At 49.4% G+C, this 14877-nt stretch overlaps 1 protein-coding gene across 1 annotated transcript in view; it reads left to right on the top strand.

Annotated features, from left to right (window-relative positions):
- The window catches only part of PYGL (glycogen phosphorylase L), a 36924-nt gene extending 22081 nt beyond the window's left edge, over positions 1-14843 (top strand). The window contains exons 10-20 of the mRNA XM_038756323.1: positions 442-588; positions 1040-1203; positions 2182-2296; positions 2517-2618; positions 2710-2857; positions 2948-3006; positions 3359-3500; positions 6089-6296; positions 8112-8246; positions 9267-9333; positions 14499-14843. Coding sequence (XP_038612251.1) covers positions 442-588; positions 1040-1203; positions 2182-2296; positions 2517-2618; positions 2710-2857; positions 2948-3006; positions 3359-3500; positions 6089-6296; positions 8112-8246; positions 9267-9333; positions 14499-14696 — 1485 coding nt within the window. The 3' untranslated portion in view covers positions 14697-14843. The remainder of the gene's footprint in view (positions 1-441; positions 589-1039; positions 1204-2181; positions 2297-2516; positions 2619-2709; positions 2858-2947; positions 3007-3358; positions 3501-6088; positions 6297-8111; positions 8247-9266; positions 9334-14498) is intronic.
- Positions 14844-14877: the final 34 nt, after the last annotated feature.

The raw sequence follows: 14877 nt of genomic DNA on the forward strand, positions 1-14877 counted from the left end.
CTTGATGTTGTCTCTGGCCTTCCTGGTTCCCGAGGATAGCCTTAGTTTTGGAAACTAATAGGATCAGAAAGACAGAAGAAGAAATCCCAGTATTCCCTGCCCCTTCTATTAGTGCAAGGAGCATTTAAAACTCTTTATAAAATCTGCAGCCCGAGCTGAAAAATGCGGAGTTTGGGACTGGATTAGTGATCGGGAGGATTTTGTGGCCTTCTCTAGCCGTGGACAAACCACTCGGTGTCCCAAGATCGACCTTTCCAATCCCCAGGAATTTTGCAGTTCAATCCCATCCTAGGAAAGAAGGAGTTCGGTGATGGTAATTTGCGGCCCCACTGAATGTGTTGGCCTGGAGCGATAAACTGGTATCTGTCGAGAGCCGGGTGCGTGTTAGAATCGCCCTTTCGGTCAGGGGAGGGGAAACCGAAACTTCTCTGGCTCCTTCAGGCCTGGGACATCACCAAGAAGACATTTGCTTATACCAACCACACGGTCCTGCCCGAAGCCCTGGAACGTTGGCCCGTGCATCTTGTGGAGAAGCTGCTGCCTCGGCACCTGCAGATCATCTATGAGATAAACCAGCGCCATTTGGATGTAAGTCACCTTCGGGTCTTCCGCGTCCCGCCCTCACTGGGTCGGGCCTGGGGTGGGGAGGGAGTGGGTTCTGCTGAGAACTACAGCGGGGGAAAGGGAGGGAGTCTTGGCCATCCGCACATAAGCCAAGGACCCCAGAGTCCAGGCTATCGACGGACATGGTCCCCGCCCCCCGTAGCACGTCTTCATGTTCAGATCGAGCTCCCTCTTCTCTGAACTGTGAGCCCTTTGAAATGCCATGCCAGGAAAATAAATATTTTCAAACACTCGCCAGAACGATGGTGTAAGTTAAGTGGATCTTGAAGCACGTGTAAGATTGTGTGTATGTGTGTGTGTGTGTGTGTATGTGTTTAAATTCCCATGTTTGTACCGAGCTTTCCCTTCCTTTGGCTGTGTGTGTTTTCTGTTTTCATTCCCATGTTCGTACCGAGTTTTCCCTTTGTTTGGCTAGGAAATTGCAGCCTTATTCCCCGGGGATGAGGCTCGGCTACGGAGGATGTCTCTGATAGAAGAGGAAGGAGTCAAAAGAATCAACATGGCCCACCTCTGCATCGTGGGCTCCCACGCTGTGAACGGGGTGGCTCGGATCCACTCTGACATAGTGAAGAACGAGGTGTAAGCCCCGTTGTCCATCCCCTGAGGGGCAGGGGTGTTGGGGGGGCTCTCGGACTAACAGGTTCGTGGAAAAAATGGCAGAGCTTCTTGAACAAGCTGGCCTGGTGGGAGAGGGGTGGGGATGAGATCCGGTGGGGCGACTGAGAAGTTCTAGCAGCATGGTAGAGTGGATATACCCTGGGCCTGGGAATCAGAACATCATGGGTTCTAATCCTGGCTCTGCTACTTGTCTGCTGTATGGCCTTAGGAAAGTCACTTCACTTCTCTGTGCCTCAGTTACCTCCTCTGTAAAATGGGTATTGAGACTGTGAGCCCCACGTGGGACAGGGACTTTGTCCAACCCAAATTGCTTGTATCCACCCCAGCACGTAGTACAGGGCTTGGCTTGTAGTCAGCGCTTAACAAATACCACAATTATTATTATTGTTAGCAAAAAATGCATTGAACACCGGGGACTCAAACCTCAAGAGGACCATCTGTCCATCCCCTGGGCCCATTAGGCCCTGCTTAGGGTCCAACGGGAGGGACACTAAGGGTGTCCTTTCAAGAACAGTCAGGTGGCCCTACGCTGCCATTCTTTGAAAAGAACACAAACTGGCTGATCAGATAGGTCCTGCCCCCTTCATCGGGGAATGCAGAGACCTGTGTGGCCTCGCTGCCAAAGAAGGACCAAGCTCTTGGCACGCGTGGGCATTCACTCGAGGTGGCGAATCCCTCGCCCAGCAGTTGGAGGCTCAGGTGGGCCTAGGCTGAAGGGTGATGTCCCTGCTGGGCCCCAAGCAGGAGCAAATTGGCCTCAGCCACTGCTGCCCCTGGGATTACTTGGATTTACATTCAAAATGCACCCCCGCTTCCCCACCTAGGTAGCTCATCGGGCGTGCTCGGCCCAATTCTAGCCCTCCTGCCCGACTGGCCACAGTCTCATGCAGAACCACGGCTTCTGAGTTGAGCCCCTCGACGTTTTTCCTTTACCCACAGGTTCAAGGACTTCAGCCAGATGGAGCCGGACAAGTTCCAGAATAAAACGAACGGCATCACTCCGAGGCGCTGGCTCTTGCTCTGCAACCCAGGCCTGGCTGAGCTGATAGCCGAGGTACTTCCGCCCTGGTGGGGAAAGGGTGGGTAATTGGGCGGGTGAGAGCCGTTGGGATGCCGTCAAACCAGTGGTCAGGAGTTTCTGCTTGCCTGCCTGAGGTGTCCACCTCCTCACCTCCCCGCTTTGTCTGACCTCTGTGACAGAGAGAGAAAGAGATTCCTGAACCCAAAATTCAGATCAGACCAAGCCCCAAGCAGCTTTTCTTTTCATTCTGAAGAAAATAGGGGAGGACTACGTGAAAGACCTGAGCCAGCTGACCAAGCTGCACAGATTTGTGGGCGACGACGTCTTCCTCCGCGAAGTGGCCAACGTTAAGCAGGTGAAGGCCGTGGGTCCCTCTTCCCCCTCAGGACTCCCATCCCGGCCGGTGGAGCCAGCGGGTGGCTGATGCCCCGGGCTTGTCTCCTCAGGAGAACAAGCTCAAGTTTTCTCAGTACCTGGAGAAGGAGTACAAGGTGAAGATCAACCCATCCTCCATGTTTGATGTTCAGGTGAAGAGGATCCACGAGTACAAACGGCAGCTCATGAACTGCCTGCACGTCATCGTTATGTACAACCGTAAGTGGAGGGAAGCCGGACACCCCCCTCGCCCCTGGCTCACCCGCCCCACTGACCCCTCCCCCTGACTTTTTTCCTCCATCTCTTCAGGTATCAAGAAGGACCCTAAGAAGTTATTTGTGCCCAGGACTGTTATAATCGGAGGCAAGGTAAGGTATATCCTGGGGCTAGGGTCTTTGTTGTTGTAGAGAAGCAGCGTGGCTCAGTGGCTTCAAGCTCTGCCAACTGTCAGCTATGTGACTTTGGGCAAGTCACTTAACTTCTCTGTGCCTCAATTCCCTCATCTGTAAAATGGAGATGAAGACCCTGAGCCCCCCCCGTGGGACAACCTGATCACCTTGTAACCTCCCCAGCGCTTAGAACAGTGCTTTGCACATAGCACCTAACAAATGCCATTATTATTATTGTTTCCCTCTGCCTCTGTCATCCTTCCTCCCCACCCATCCTGTCCCCTTTTCCAATGGCATTTCATGAGCACCAGTGTTTGGTCATTTCTCCAAGGCTGCACCAGGATATCATATGGCAAAGATGATCATTAAGCTCATCACATCAGTGGCCAACGTCGTCAACAACGACCCGGTGGTTGGGAGCAAGTTAAAAGTCATCTTCTTGGAGAACTACAGAGTGTCCCTGGCCGAAAAAGGTAGCATCCTAAACGTGAGCTGAAAGGGTGGAGACTTCCACGTGCCTAGCAAAGTTCTAGGGGCTTCCGGGGCTGCGTGGTCCCGGAGAAGCATCTTCCAGGCCTGGCTGCTTCGGCTGGATTTGAAGAAGTAAATCCTTCCTTCCGCTCAGATACCAGGTGCCCGGGGGATGTCATTTTGGGGTAGCTCGAGAACTTACGGCCCTGTGGCACCTCTCAGCCCCAGCTTCCCTGAGGTGGGGTTGGAAGGAAGCGCCCGGGAATCCTGTCCTAGCTGTGGCTGCCTTGTTTCCTCCCTTCCCCCCCGCCGCATCTTCTTGCAGGACAGCTTTCCAGCTGGCTAACTTTCCTCTGGGAGGAGATGCCACCACTAACACGGTGGGTGGGACCGGGGCCGGCCCAGCCATGCTGCAGCGGCGGGGAAGAGGGCCAAGCCGTGGGCCGGTCCGGGTGGCAGGCTGGCACCGTGCAGCGGAGGGAACCGAGTTGTAACCTGCAGACTGGCTGGCAGCCAGCCTCTCCCTCCTCGCCCCAACCCCCGGAGCCTGTTACGTGTTTGCCGTCCAGCACGCCCAAACCACAGCCCCCAAGGAGCACCATTTCCTTTCATACCCACTCCTGAGGTGCTGCCACTCTCATTGAGAGGGTTCCAGTTCCTTGGGGTGGGTAGTTGGAGAGATGTCTGAGGGCGGGCTGAGACAGAGACAGATCCGTAAGCCGTGCTCCTGGGTTCTACTGAAAAATGGAACTCACACCAAAAGCAAGTCAGCCTTGACGTGAGATTATCATGTGTACATGTGGGGAGTCTGCCGGCAGGGTTGAGCATAGTGGGGCTGAAGGGCAGAGGTGTGGCCCGCTCTTCCTGCAGCGCACCATTAAAAATTGTTCCAGTACAGAAGGTCCTGAATTGTAACAATTTGGACAGATGACAGGGCCTGCGACTGGAGGCCGGGGAGGGGGATGGAATCTGGAAATCCTCGCCCCCGCCTCCAGCCAGGAGGGAGAGATGAGGCCAAGTGCCCATTAGGGAGGAGCTGTGCGGGGGGACTGACTAACCTTCCACAGCCTGTTCCAAAAGAGAAGCAGCATGGCCTGGTGGATAGAACACGGGCTTGGGAGTCAGGAGAACCTGGGTTTTAATCCTGGCTCCCGCCGCTTGTCTGCCGGGTGACCTTAAGCAGGCCACTTCACTTCTCTGAGCCTCAGGGACCTCATCTGTAAAATGGGAACTAAGACTGTGAGCCCCATGTGGGACAGGGGAACTGTATCCAACCTGAATAACTTGTGTCTCCCCCAGTGCTTAGAACAGTGCCTAGCACAAAGTAAGCACTTAACAAATACCACAAACAAAACAAAACGGTGTTGGGGGTGGGGCGGGGGTGGGGAATACTGAGTTGGACACCTAATTGGCCTCCCAGCTTGAGCCCCAAGATGACTTTTAGACTGTGAGCCCACTGTTGGATAGGGACTGTCTCTATATGTTGCCAACTTGTACTTCCCAAGCGCTTAGTACAGTGCTCTGCACACAGTAAGCGCTCAATAAATACGATTGATTGATTGACTTCTCCTCAACTAGCCCTGGAATGGCCTACACTCCTTAAAGGAACTTCTTGGAAGTGGAAGCGCTCAATAAATACGATTGATTGATTGATTGACTTCTCCTCAACTAGCCCTGGAATGGCCTACACTCCTTAAAGGAACTTCTTGGAAGTGGAATTCTTTCTGAGCCTAGGGCAGTTCAGAATTCCCAATTGTAAATGAGTCAAAAACAAGCATCTGAGACTGGCCGTGTTGCATCTCAGCCATGCTGTAGTGCACAGACCAGGGAGCCAAGAGATCTGGGTTCTAATCCAGTTCTGCCATCTGTCTGCTGTGTGACCTTGGGGAAGTCACTTCCCTTCTCTCACCCTGAGTCTCATCATCTGGAAAATGGAGATGCAGTACCTTTTTTCTTCTTTTATGGTATTTAAGTGCTTACTGTGTGCCTGGCACTGAACTAAGTGCTGGGGTAAATCAGTCAATCAGTGGTATTTCTTGAGTGCTTACTATAATAATAATAATGGCATTTATTTAGCGCTTACTATGTGCAGAGCACTGTTCTAAGTGCTCGGGAGAGTACAATACAAGAGAATTAGCGGACACGTTCCCTGCCCATAATGAGCTTACAGTCTAGGTACATGCTAGCCAGGTAGACACCGTCCCTGTCCCACATGGAGCTCAAAGTCTTAATCCCCGTTTTTTTACAGATGAGGTAACTGAGGCACAGAGAAGTTAAGTGACTTGCCCAAGGTCACACGACAGACAAGTGGCGGAGTCAGGATTAGAACCCAGGTCCTTCTGATTCCAAGTCCTGTGCTGTCTCCACTAGGCCATGTTGCAGCTCTACCCGTTCTCCCTCCTACTTAGATTGAGGGCCCTATGTTTGACCAGAATGGTGCCCAATCTGATTATCTTATATCTACCCCAGTGCCCAGGACAGTTATCATTATTGTTGTTAGGGATAATAATCATTCACAATGCTCCGAGAAGGGTAACTTCTGAGGTGGGTCGGAGAAAACCTGGGTCAGTCCTAACGTACCCCATTGCAGTGATCCCAGCCACAGACCTGTCGGAGCAGATCTCCACGGCCGGCACCGAAGCTTCGGGGACGGGCAACATGAAATTCATGGTGAACGGCGCCCTGACCATCGGCACCATGGACGGGGCCAACGTGGAGATGGCAGAGGAAGCTGGAGAAGAGAACCTGTTCATCTTCGGCATGAGGGTCGACGACGTGGCTGCTTTGGACAAGAAGGGGTGAGCTGATCTGCCATCCTGAACCAGTGAGAGCTTGGGGAGCCCCTTGGGTGACCCAAAGGCAAAACTGTGGGCACTTGTGGTGGCACTAAGATGTGCTTAGTTGCATCCCCCTCTTCAACAATCCCCCTCCTCCCGACTCCAACACTACTGAAATTTGGTCTTTTTTTACCCTGTGACTAGAGCCATTCCTGAATTCAGCCTTTGGAGACAGGGGCTCAAATGCCGTTTAAACAAGAGAAGCAGCGTGGCTCAGTGGAAAGAGCACGGGCTTTGGAGTCAGAGGTCATGGGTTTGAATCCCACTCTGCCACATGTCTGCTGTGTGACCTTGGGCAAGTCACTTAACTTCTCTGAGCTTCAGTTACCTCATCTGTAAAATGGGGATTAAGACTGTGAGCCCCCCGTGGGAAAACCTGCTCACCTTGTAACCTCCCCAGTGCTTAGAACAGTGCTTTGCACATAGTAAGTGCTTAATAAATGCCATCATCATTATTATTATTATTATTAAAATGGAGATTAAGACTGTGAGCCCCCCGTGGGACAACCTGATCACCTTGTAACCTCCCCAGTGCTTAGAATAGTGCTTTGCACATAGTAAGTGCTTAATAAATGCCATCATTATTATTATTAAAATGGGGATTAAGACTGTGAGCCCCCCGTGGGACAACCTGATCACCGTGTAACCTCCCCAGTGCTTAGAACAGTGCTTTGCACATATTAAGCACTTAACATGCCATTATTATTAATATTATTATTATTATTAAGTGATTGGTCCTTCAGACCCTGGTGGGGGAAGGGGCTGGGAGGGGAAGAAGCAGATATCTCCGGGGGTCTCCACAATCATTAGGTTTCTCTATTTAAACCATGGCTAGGGCAGTAGTCTCCAAGATGTTGCTGGGTAGATTATAGATGGAACCAAATGGCTCAGGTTTTCTGCACTGTGCACCCTCTGTGAAACAAAACTTAAATCATCGCCGGGGCTTTCTGGACAAGGGAGAGTGACAGGGATTGGTGGGTCTCTTCCTTTTACCGTGTGCTCTCAAGCCTGTAGCGCAGTGCACACACATACTAAGGATACGGTGGCCAGGGGCAGCAGTGGGGCCTAGTGGGAAGAGCGTGGGCCTGGTAATCAGAGGATGTAATCTTGGCTGCGTGACCTTGGTTACTTCAACTTGGTTAACTTCTCTAGGCCTCAGTTTCCTCATCACTAAAATGGGGCCAAAATTCCTGTTCTCCCTCCCACTTAGACTGTGAGCTGCTTATGGAACAGGGACTGTGTCTGACCTGATTATCTCGTATCTACCCCAAGACTTAGTACAGGGTTTGGCACACAAATGTTTAAGAAATACCACCATTATTAGTATTACCATGGTGATGTGGCCCTTTTAGAAATACTATTCAGAGGCACTTTGCCTGAAACGCGCCCTCGTGGGCCGTGTCGGATGCAGCTGCAAGCGGCACGTGACTTGACCGTCCCCACAGTTTGCTGTAATTTGTGTTCTTTGAGTTACAAATCACATTTCAAAAGCAGCAAGAAAGTGCTTAATGGCCTGGCTTCCCACACTTAGTGTAAACTCCCTGGGTATCTGTTCTATCTTGTCAAGCAAATAGCTCAGTGCACTGCACCCAGTGGGCGCTCGGTAAGTACCACTACTACTGTTACTAAAAGTCCACTGGGGCCACAGATTGTTTCAGTCATGACAGGGGCATCATCATTTCAGAAGAGCCGCAGGGAAGTTGGGTGGTGCTCTGGGGTATCTCATCACCTGTCACGAGAAACATTGTCATCATATCTTGCCATGTCTCCAACCAGGTACAAGGCTGAGGAATATTATGAAAAGCTTCCAGAGTTGAAACAGGCCATCGACCAGGTCGCCGGTGGCTTCTTTTCTCCAAACCAACCTGACCTCTTCAAAGATGTAGTCAATATGCTGTTCCATCACGACAGGTTGGTAAAATCAGGTCACGATAAAGTGGCGTAGAGGACGCTTTATGAGCATTAAATGTACTAGCAGCACTTAGGCGGTCACGTTACGTAACCATCACTTAAGCCCTTATTCGGACCCAAACGCTCTTTTTCCTTCTTCCTCCTGTCTGCAGTTGATTTTAATGTCTTTCTCCTCCCACTCCTTGAGGCCAGAGATCTTGTCGTCTTATTGTATCATACTCTCTCAAGTGCTCGGTGCAGGACTCTAGACACAGCAGATGCTCAGTCAGTTTGCTTGACTGATTAATCCCCCCTGTTTTAGGACCTGTAGAGGAAAAGAAATCAGACTGGACTTGGGGAAAACTCAGGCTGGGGGGCAAATAAGTATTCAAAGAAATGTGGAGAAGCAGCGTGGCCTAGTGCATAGAGCACGCGCTTGGGAATCAGGACCTGGTTGCTAATCCTGGCTCCACCGCTTGCCTGCTGTGTGGCTCTGGGCAAGTCACTTCACTTCTCTGGGCCTCGGTGACTTCATCTGTAAAATGGGGATTAAGATTGAGAGCCCCACTTGGGCCATGGACTGTGTCCAACCTGATTAGCCTGTGTCTGCCTCAGCACATAGTACAGTTCCTGCTTCACCCCTTGTGGCCTTGGACAAGTCCCTTCACTTCTCTGGGCCTCCGTTACTTCATCTGTAAAATGGGGATTAAGACCGAGAGCCCCACCTGGGACATGGACTGTGTCCAACCTAATTAACTTGTAGCAACTCCAGCACTTATTACAGATACGTGCTTAAGAAATATCGGAAAATAAACAAGAACAAACTTGAAAGCACACAGGCCCAGGGCTCGGCCACTTCCGATCCAGCGGCCGGGGCCGTAATGTGGAAAAACCGGGGAGGGGAGGTGGCTGCCAGTTAAGATTCTCCTCTGCTGACACACATCTGACCACAGAGGGTGAAGTGGTTTCTGCAGCTTTGAACCGTTTCTTTATTCTGACCTCAACTCGGCCTGAGTCTTTGTTTTCTCCCACTTGCTACAGGTTTAAAGTGTTTGCAGATTTTGAAGCCTATGTCAAGTGTCAAGAAAAAGTCAGTCAGCTGTACATGGTAAGCATCTGTCTTTTTTATTTATTTTTTAAACCATGGATGAAGAGCATGCAGTGCCCCTACTGTGACCACTCTAACCAGGTCTCCAAAGGCAGATGATGCAGATCCTCAGACCCACACCCCGTTTTTGCTTCACTGAAGTAGGAAGCTCAAGCTGAAGAAGCAGAGACTTCCCTAAAAGATCCGGGTCATTGCTTTCACTCCCCACTTCACTTAACCCAAGAGTTCTGGTGGGGGCCCTTCTAAATTCCAAGTTATTTACCCCCTCAGAGCAGCAGGGCTGCCCGGCTCCTGGGGCAGACAGCAGAATCGAACATTTTACCGCATCGACTGAGTGAAGAAAAACATTTAACTACTGGGCTTCAGGGATGGGGGCTTGGCTACCAAGAACCCCATGGTGGCATTTGGGCTTCCTGAAGGCTGCTATAAAACCTTCGCTGCCTCCGTGATCGGACTGTCAAAGAAAAGTTGTCATCCTGAGAACTAACGACTGTGCTAGCTGGTAGTCGAGGCCAGAGGGAGTTATAGTAATAATAATAATGATGGCATTTGTTAAGTGCTTACTATGTGCAAAGCACTGTTCTAAGCGCTGAGTCAGTGGTATCTTTGCCCAGCTCTAAAGGGGTTACCATGGGTGCTTCCTGGCCAAAGGTGCGGCAAGCAGGCATTTGGCCCGGAGCCAGTTGGCCACTGGCCTGGTTATTTCCGTCAGACTCCAGGTTGAGCTGGCTGCAGAAGGGCAAAACCAGATTTTTCCTCTCTGCCTTGACACAGAGAGTTTGTAGGGAAACTGTGTCTGGGGGTAACATCCCCCCACCCAACCTGGTCCTTTTCCCCCAGCCTCTCAGTCATTCTTGTGATAGGCAGAGGACTGGACCTGGGGAAGATCTTTCTCTTCATTAGTTATTAATGCCACACTGTGTGAGACTTCTTCTTAGGAGGCTGAAACTGATTTTGAAAATGCCATTTAAGAGATCAATTAATTGAATCAATTACTGAGGAAATCTGGCTTTCATGTGGGTTTCATTTTAGAGTCATCACATATGTTTGACCGACTGCATTTATATAATGGGTTTTCCCCCCCATGAGGAGGTGATGAGGCTCTTTTCTCCTTCCTCACAAGTTCTTTCTGAACTAGGTGGCTCCACTCTAAGCCTCTTGCCTGCTTAGGACAGTGCCTGGCACATAGTAAGTGTTTAACAAACACCATAAAAAAAAAATCAAAGTGGAAAGCAGTGGGAGCATGGATTCTCTAATTCTCACATCCCTAGGAGGGTAGAAGGCATTTTAAAGGCCAGAAATTCAGACCTTAAATCTATTTCCCCCGCCTCCCCCCAAATCCAGTGCTATTGAGTGTTTCCTTTGTGCACTATATTGAGTGCATGGGAGAGTACAGCAACAGGTGACAGACACATTCCCTGCCTACAAGGAGCTTACGCTTTACAGTGGGAGACAGACATTAAATAAATGTACTTGGCAGCTGTGGGGCTGAGGCTGGGGTGAATATCAACTGCTCACAGGGCCCAGATCCAAGTGTGTAGGTGACAGAGAAGGGAGAAGGGGAAGTGAGGGCTTAGGGAAGGACTCTTATTCTTGGAGATGTAATAAGGCTTTGATTGGAGGGGGAGAGTGGGATTGTCATGGGGAGGGAATTCCAGGCCAGAGGGAGGATGTGGACAAGGGGTTGGTGGCGAAGAGAGGACGCGGGGATTGTGGGGAATGACTCTTAGGAGTCCCGTGGCCACCTCGGCCAGGCCTGAGGCCTTAGCGGGAGCCGAGCGGGGAAGGGAAGGAAAGAGGGTTTGGGGTAAATGCTCCAGTTGGCCCGATCCTAGAGGTAGCCCTGACCCAACTTGTTGTGCATTCATGGTCGTATTTATTGAGCGCTTACTGTGTGCAGAGCACTGCACTAAGCACTTGGGAAAGGACGACACAACGATAAACAGTGACATTCCCTGCCCTTGCAGCCCCTGAACCGGGGGCTGGCAACAGCAGAGACCAAAGACAGGGTCCAGCCCAGACCCCACTCCCCCCGTCCCCCTGATGTAGCCCGGGTTCTTTCCACAGTGCTTAGCTGTAGGATGTGGGAATGAAATGGCGTCGGTCTGCTGGTGCCCATGCCCAGAGCAGCATTTGAGCACTGAAATATAAAAGTAGTTACCACAAACCTTCTGCTCCATTCTCACCCCTCCTCTTTTGCGTTGTTCCAACAAATATGTGACATTCGTCTCTCCCTGCGTATGATTGGTTTGACAATTGGGGCTTCAGGGAGGCTGAATTTGGGAAAATAAGGATGGATGTGATAAGTAGCTTTCATCTCTTCAAGGACATATTGGAATCTTTTTATTGTTGTGTTGGAATGTTCTGGTTCACTTAATGTTTTAAGATAGGGCAGATCTGGGGAGTAACCACCCCACCCTCATCTTCAGGTCGTGTTTCTTACATACCTGCCCATGCCAGGGTCATGTTTAATGTTGGACCATTAAATTGTAAGCTCCTTGAGGGCAGGGATTGGGTCTATCAATCATTCGTATTTATTGAGCGCTTACTGCATGCAGAGCACTGTACTAAGCGCTTGGGAAGTACAAGTTGGCAACATATAGAGACAGTCCCTACCCAACAGTGGGTCTACTTACCCTGTTGTACTCTAAGTGCTTAGTATATGGTCTGCCCTTTGTCTGTATGTGGTATATGATCTGTCTGAATTTTAATAGATTCAAAATCATATTTATGAAGTAGAGCTGAGCCAGAATGCCAGAATTATGTTATAGTGTCATTTAAACAGTTTTCTTCATTCTGGTTAACAATTTTTTCCCCAAGTAGTTTTTTTTTCTTCAATCGAGAACTATGTTTTATGGTAGGGGCTGCTTCCTTTTCTCGCCTAAACTTCTTGTAGTGGGAATTGATTGCTCTGTTATCAGTGATCTGCTGTTGTATGGCATGCTAAATGTTCACATTAGCAACTGCAGTGAAGAAGTACACAGAGGGAAATTAGTTCTAAGCTATAAATGAGAACTCCAAAACCATTCATCTAGATAGAGATCTTCGTATCATCGCTTATGAAATGGTGTTGCAATTTCCAATGAGTGGAACTTTATTCATAATAATAACAATAATTGTAGATTTAAGTACTTACTATGTGCTACGCACTGCAGTAAGGGCTGCATAGATACAAGGTAAGCTCCCCCTCGTCCCCCTCTCCATCCCCCCGTCTTACCTCCTTCTCTTCCCCACAGCACCTGTATATATGTATATATGTTTGTACATATTTATTACTCTATTTTACTTGTACATATCTATTCTATTTATTTTATTTTGTTAATATGTTTGGCTTTATTCTCTGTCTCCCCCTTCTAGACTGTGAGCCCACTGTTGCATAGGGACTCTATATGTTGCCAACTTGTATTTCCCAAGCGCTTAGTACAGTGCTCTGCACACAGTAAGTGCTCAATAAATACGATTGATTGATTGATTGACACAGGCATACCCGTTGTTGGGTAGGGACCATCTCTATATGTTGCCGACTTGTACTTCCCAAGCGCTTAGTAAGTGCTCTGCACACAGTAAGCGCTCAGATACGATTGAATGAATAAATGCCCCCAGTAAGTGCTCAATACCACTGATGATAATGATGACAAGCCCTGGGCTGGCAAGTGCCTTCTGGGAGCAAAGGAGGTGTTTTTCTTTGGCAATAGGCATTGAAGATGTGTGGTGTCTTGTGTAGCATGAGCCAATAGTTTGCCAGTAGACTTTTACTGTACCTTCTGGAGATCAGTGTGTCCTCTCCACCCCCTTACTGAACCCCCACCCTGCAGCAGAAGACAAAGGTCAATATAGCATTATCGTTCAAGTGAGCCCAGCTTTAAGGGTGGCTGGGGGTAGTGCCTTTCCTTAAAGCCCTATCCACCCATCTGTCATGATTAATGAAACTTGGGAAAGTTCATTCATTCACTCAATCATATTTATTGAGCGCTTACTGTGTGCAGAGCACTGTACTAAGCGCTTGGAAAGTACAATTCGGCAACAGATAGAGAGTCCTAAGCAATGAGTGAATGAATGGGTGGGCCAGTCTTGAGTCTGGCTCCAGTCAGTTTTACAAAATCAAATAATTCCCCACTGCTTCCTGGCCCTGTTTAAAAAAAAAAAAAAAAAAAATCAAAACAACAAAAAACCAAGCAAGCTTCTCTTGGGCCAGAGCTGCTGCCTGCGTCTCTGCTTCCATCTGTTGGTGGATGCCTATGTAGTAGAATTGTCAGCTGTGTGACCTTGAGCAAGTCACTTAACTTCTCTGTGCCTCAGTTACCTCATCTGGAAAATGGGGATTAAGACTGTGAGCCCCACGTGGGACAACCTGATCACCGTGTATCCTCCCCAGCGCTTAGAACAGTGCTTTGCACATAGTAAACGCTTAACAAATGCCATCATTTATTATTATGTTCCGAGGAAAGACTGTGCTAAAGTCCACGTCTGCCTTGAAGATGAAGCCCAAACCATGGCAGGTGCACCTAGGGAGGGGAATAAGGGCCCACTGGAAGGCCTGCTGCTCTCCTGTAGTAAATGTGGGACCCACCAGTCAGTCTATTGTAGCTATTGAGCACTTACAGTTTGCAGAGCACTGTACTAAGCGCTTAGGAGAGTACAATATAAATTGAGAGCAGACTTCCATCAGCCTTCCCTATTTCTTCTTGAGCCTGAGGTGCTAACTCACTCCATCCAGTCTCTCACTTTAGAAATTGCCAGTTAGGCAGTTAAGTTCCTGATCACCCAGGAAGTCGATAGCAGTCTAAGCCCATCAGAGACACATGGTGCTGTCAGAGGGAGGGGGTTTGGGGGTAGGTGGCTGTGCTGCTTGTGTTTTTCTATCAGGCTGACTTATGAAGGCCCATCTCCTCCAGGATGCCTTCCCTGACTAAACTCTCCCCTTCTCCCGCTCCTTTCTGCGTCACCCTGACTGGCTCCCTTCATTAATCCTCCAGCCCCACAGCCCATCTGTATATATCTGTAATTTATTCATTTATTTAATGTATATTAACGTCTGTCTGCCCCTCTAGTTCGTTGGGGGCAGGGAATGCATCTGTTGTTGTATTCTCCCAAGAGCTTAGTACACAGTAAGCGCTCAAATACGATCGAATGAATAAAAGGCTGCCGTGCTCCCTCACTTTCAGAACTCGAAGGAGTGGACCAGAACGGTCGTGAAGAACATAGCGGCCTCGGGAAAGTTCTCTAGCGACCGAACGATCAAGGAGTACGCTAGGGACATCTGGAGCACCGAGCCTTCGGACTTGAAGATTCCTCCCCCTAACGAACCTAGGGATGAGGTGAAACAAGTAAATGGTAACAGAGTTGACAAGCTAAGAAAGTAAACTGCTTAAAGGGAGAGAGTCCGCTATTTTATAGACCTTGCCTTTTTGTGATGTGCTAATAACGTGTAATTACAACTATCTCTAGGGGGTGAGGGTACTTTTTATGGGTTGAAGTGCTAAAATAAAAATGCCAACTTAAAAGAACTACACGCCTGAGTGGGTTAGTGGCCTGCCCACATCA

The sequence above is a fragment of the Tachyglossus aculeatus genome, chromosome 14 (assembly GCF_015852505.1).
Source record: "Tachyglossus aculeatus isolate mTacAcu1 chromosome 14, mTacAcu1.pri, whole genome shotgun sequence".
In the NCBI taxonomy this organism is placed as follows: domain Eukaryota; kingdom Metazoa; phylum Chordata; class Mammalia; order Monotremata; family Tachyglossidae; genus Tachyglossus; species Tachyglossus aculeatus.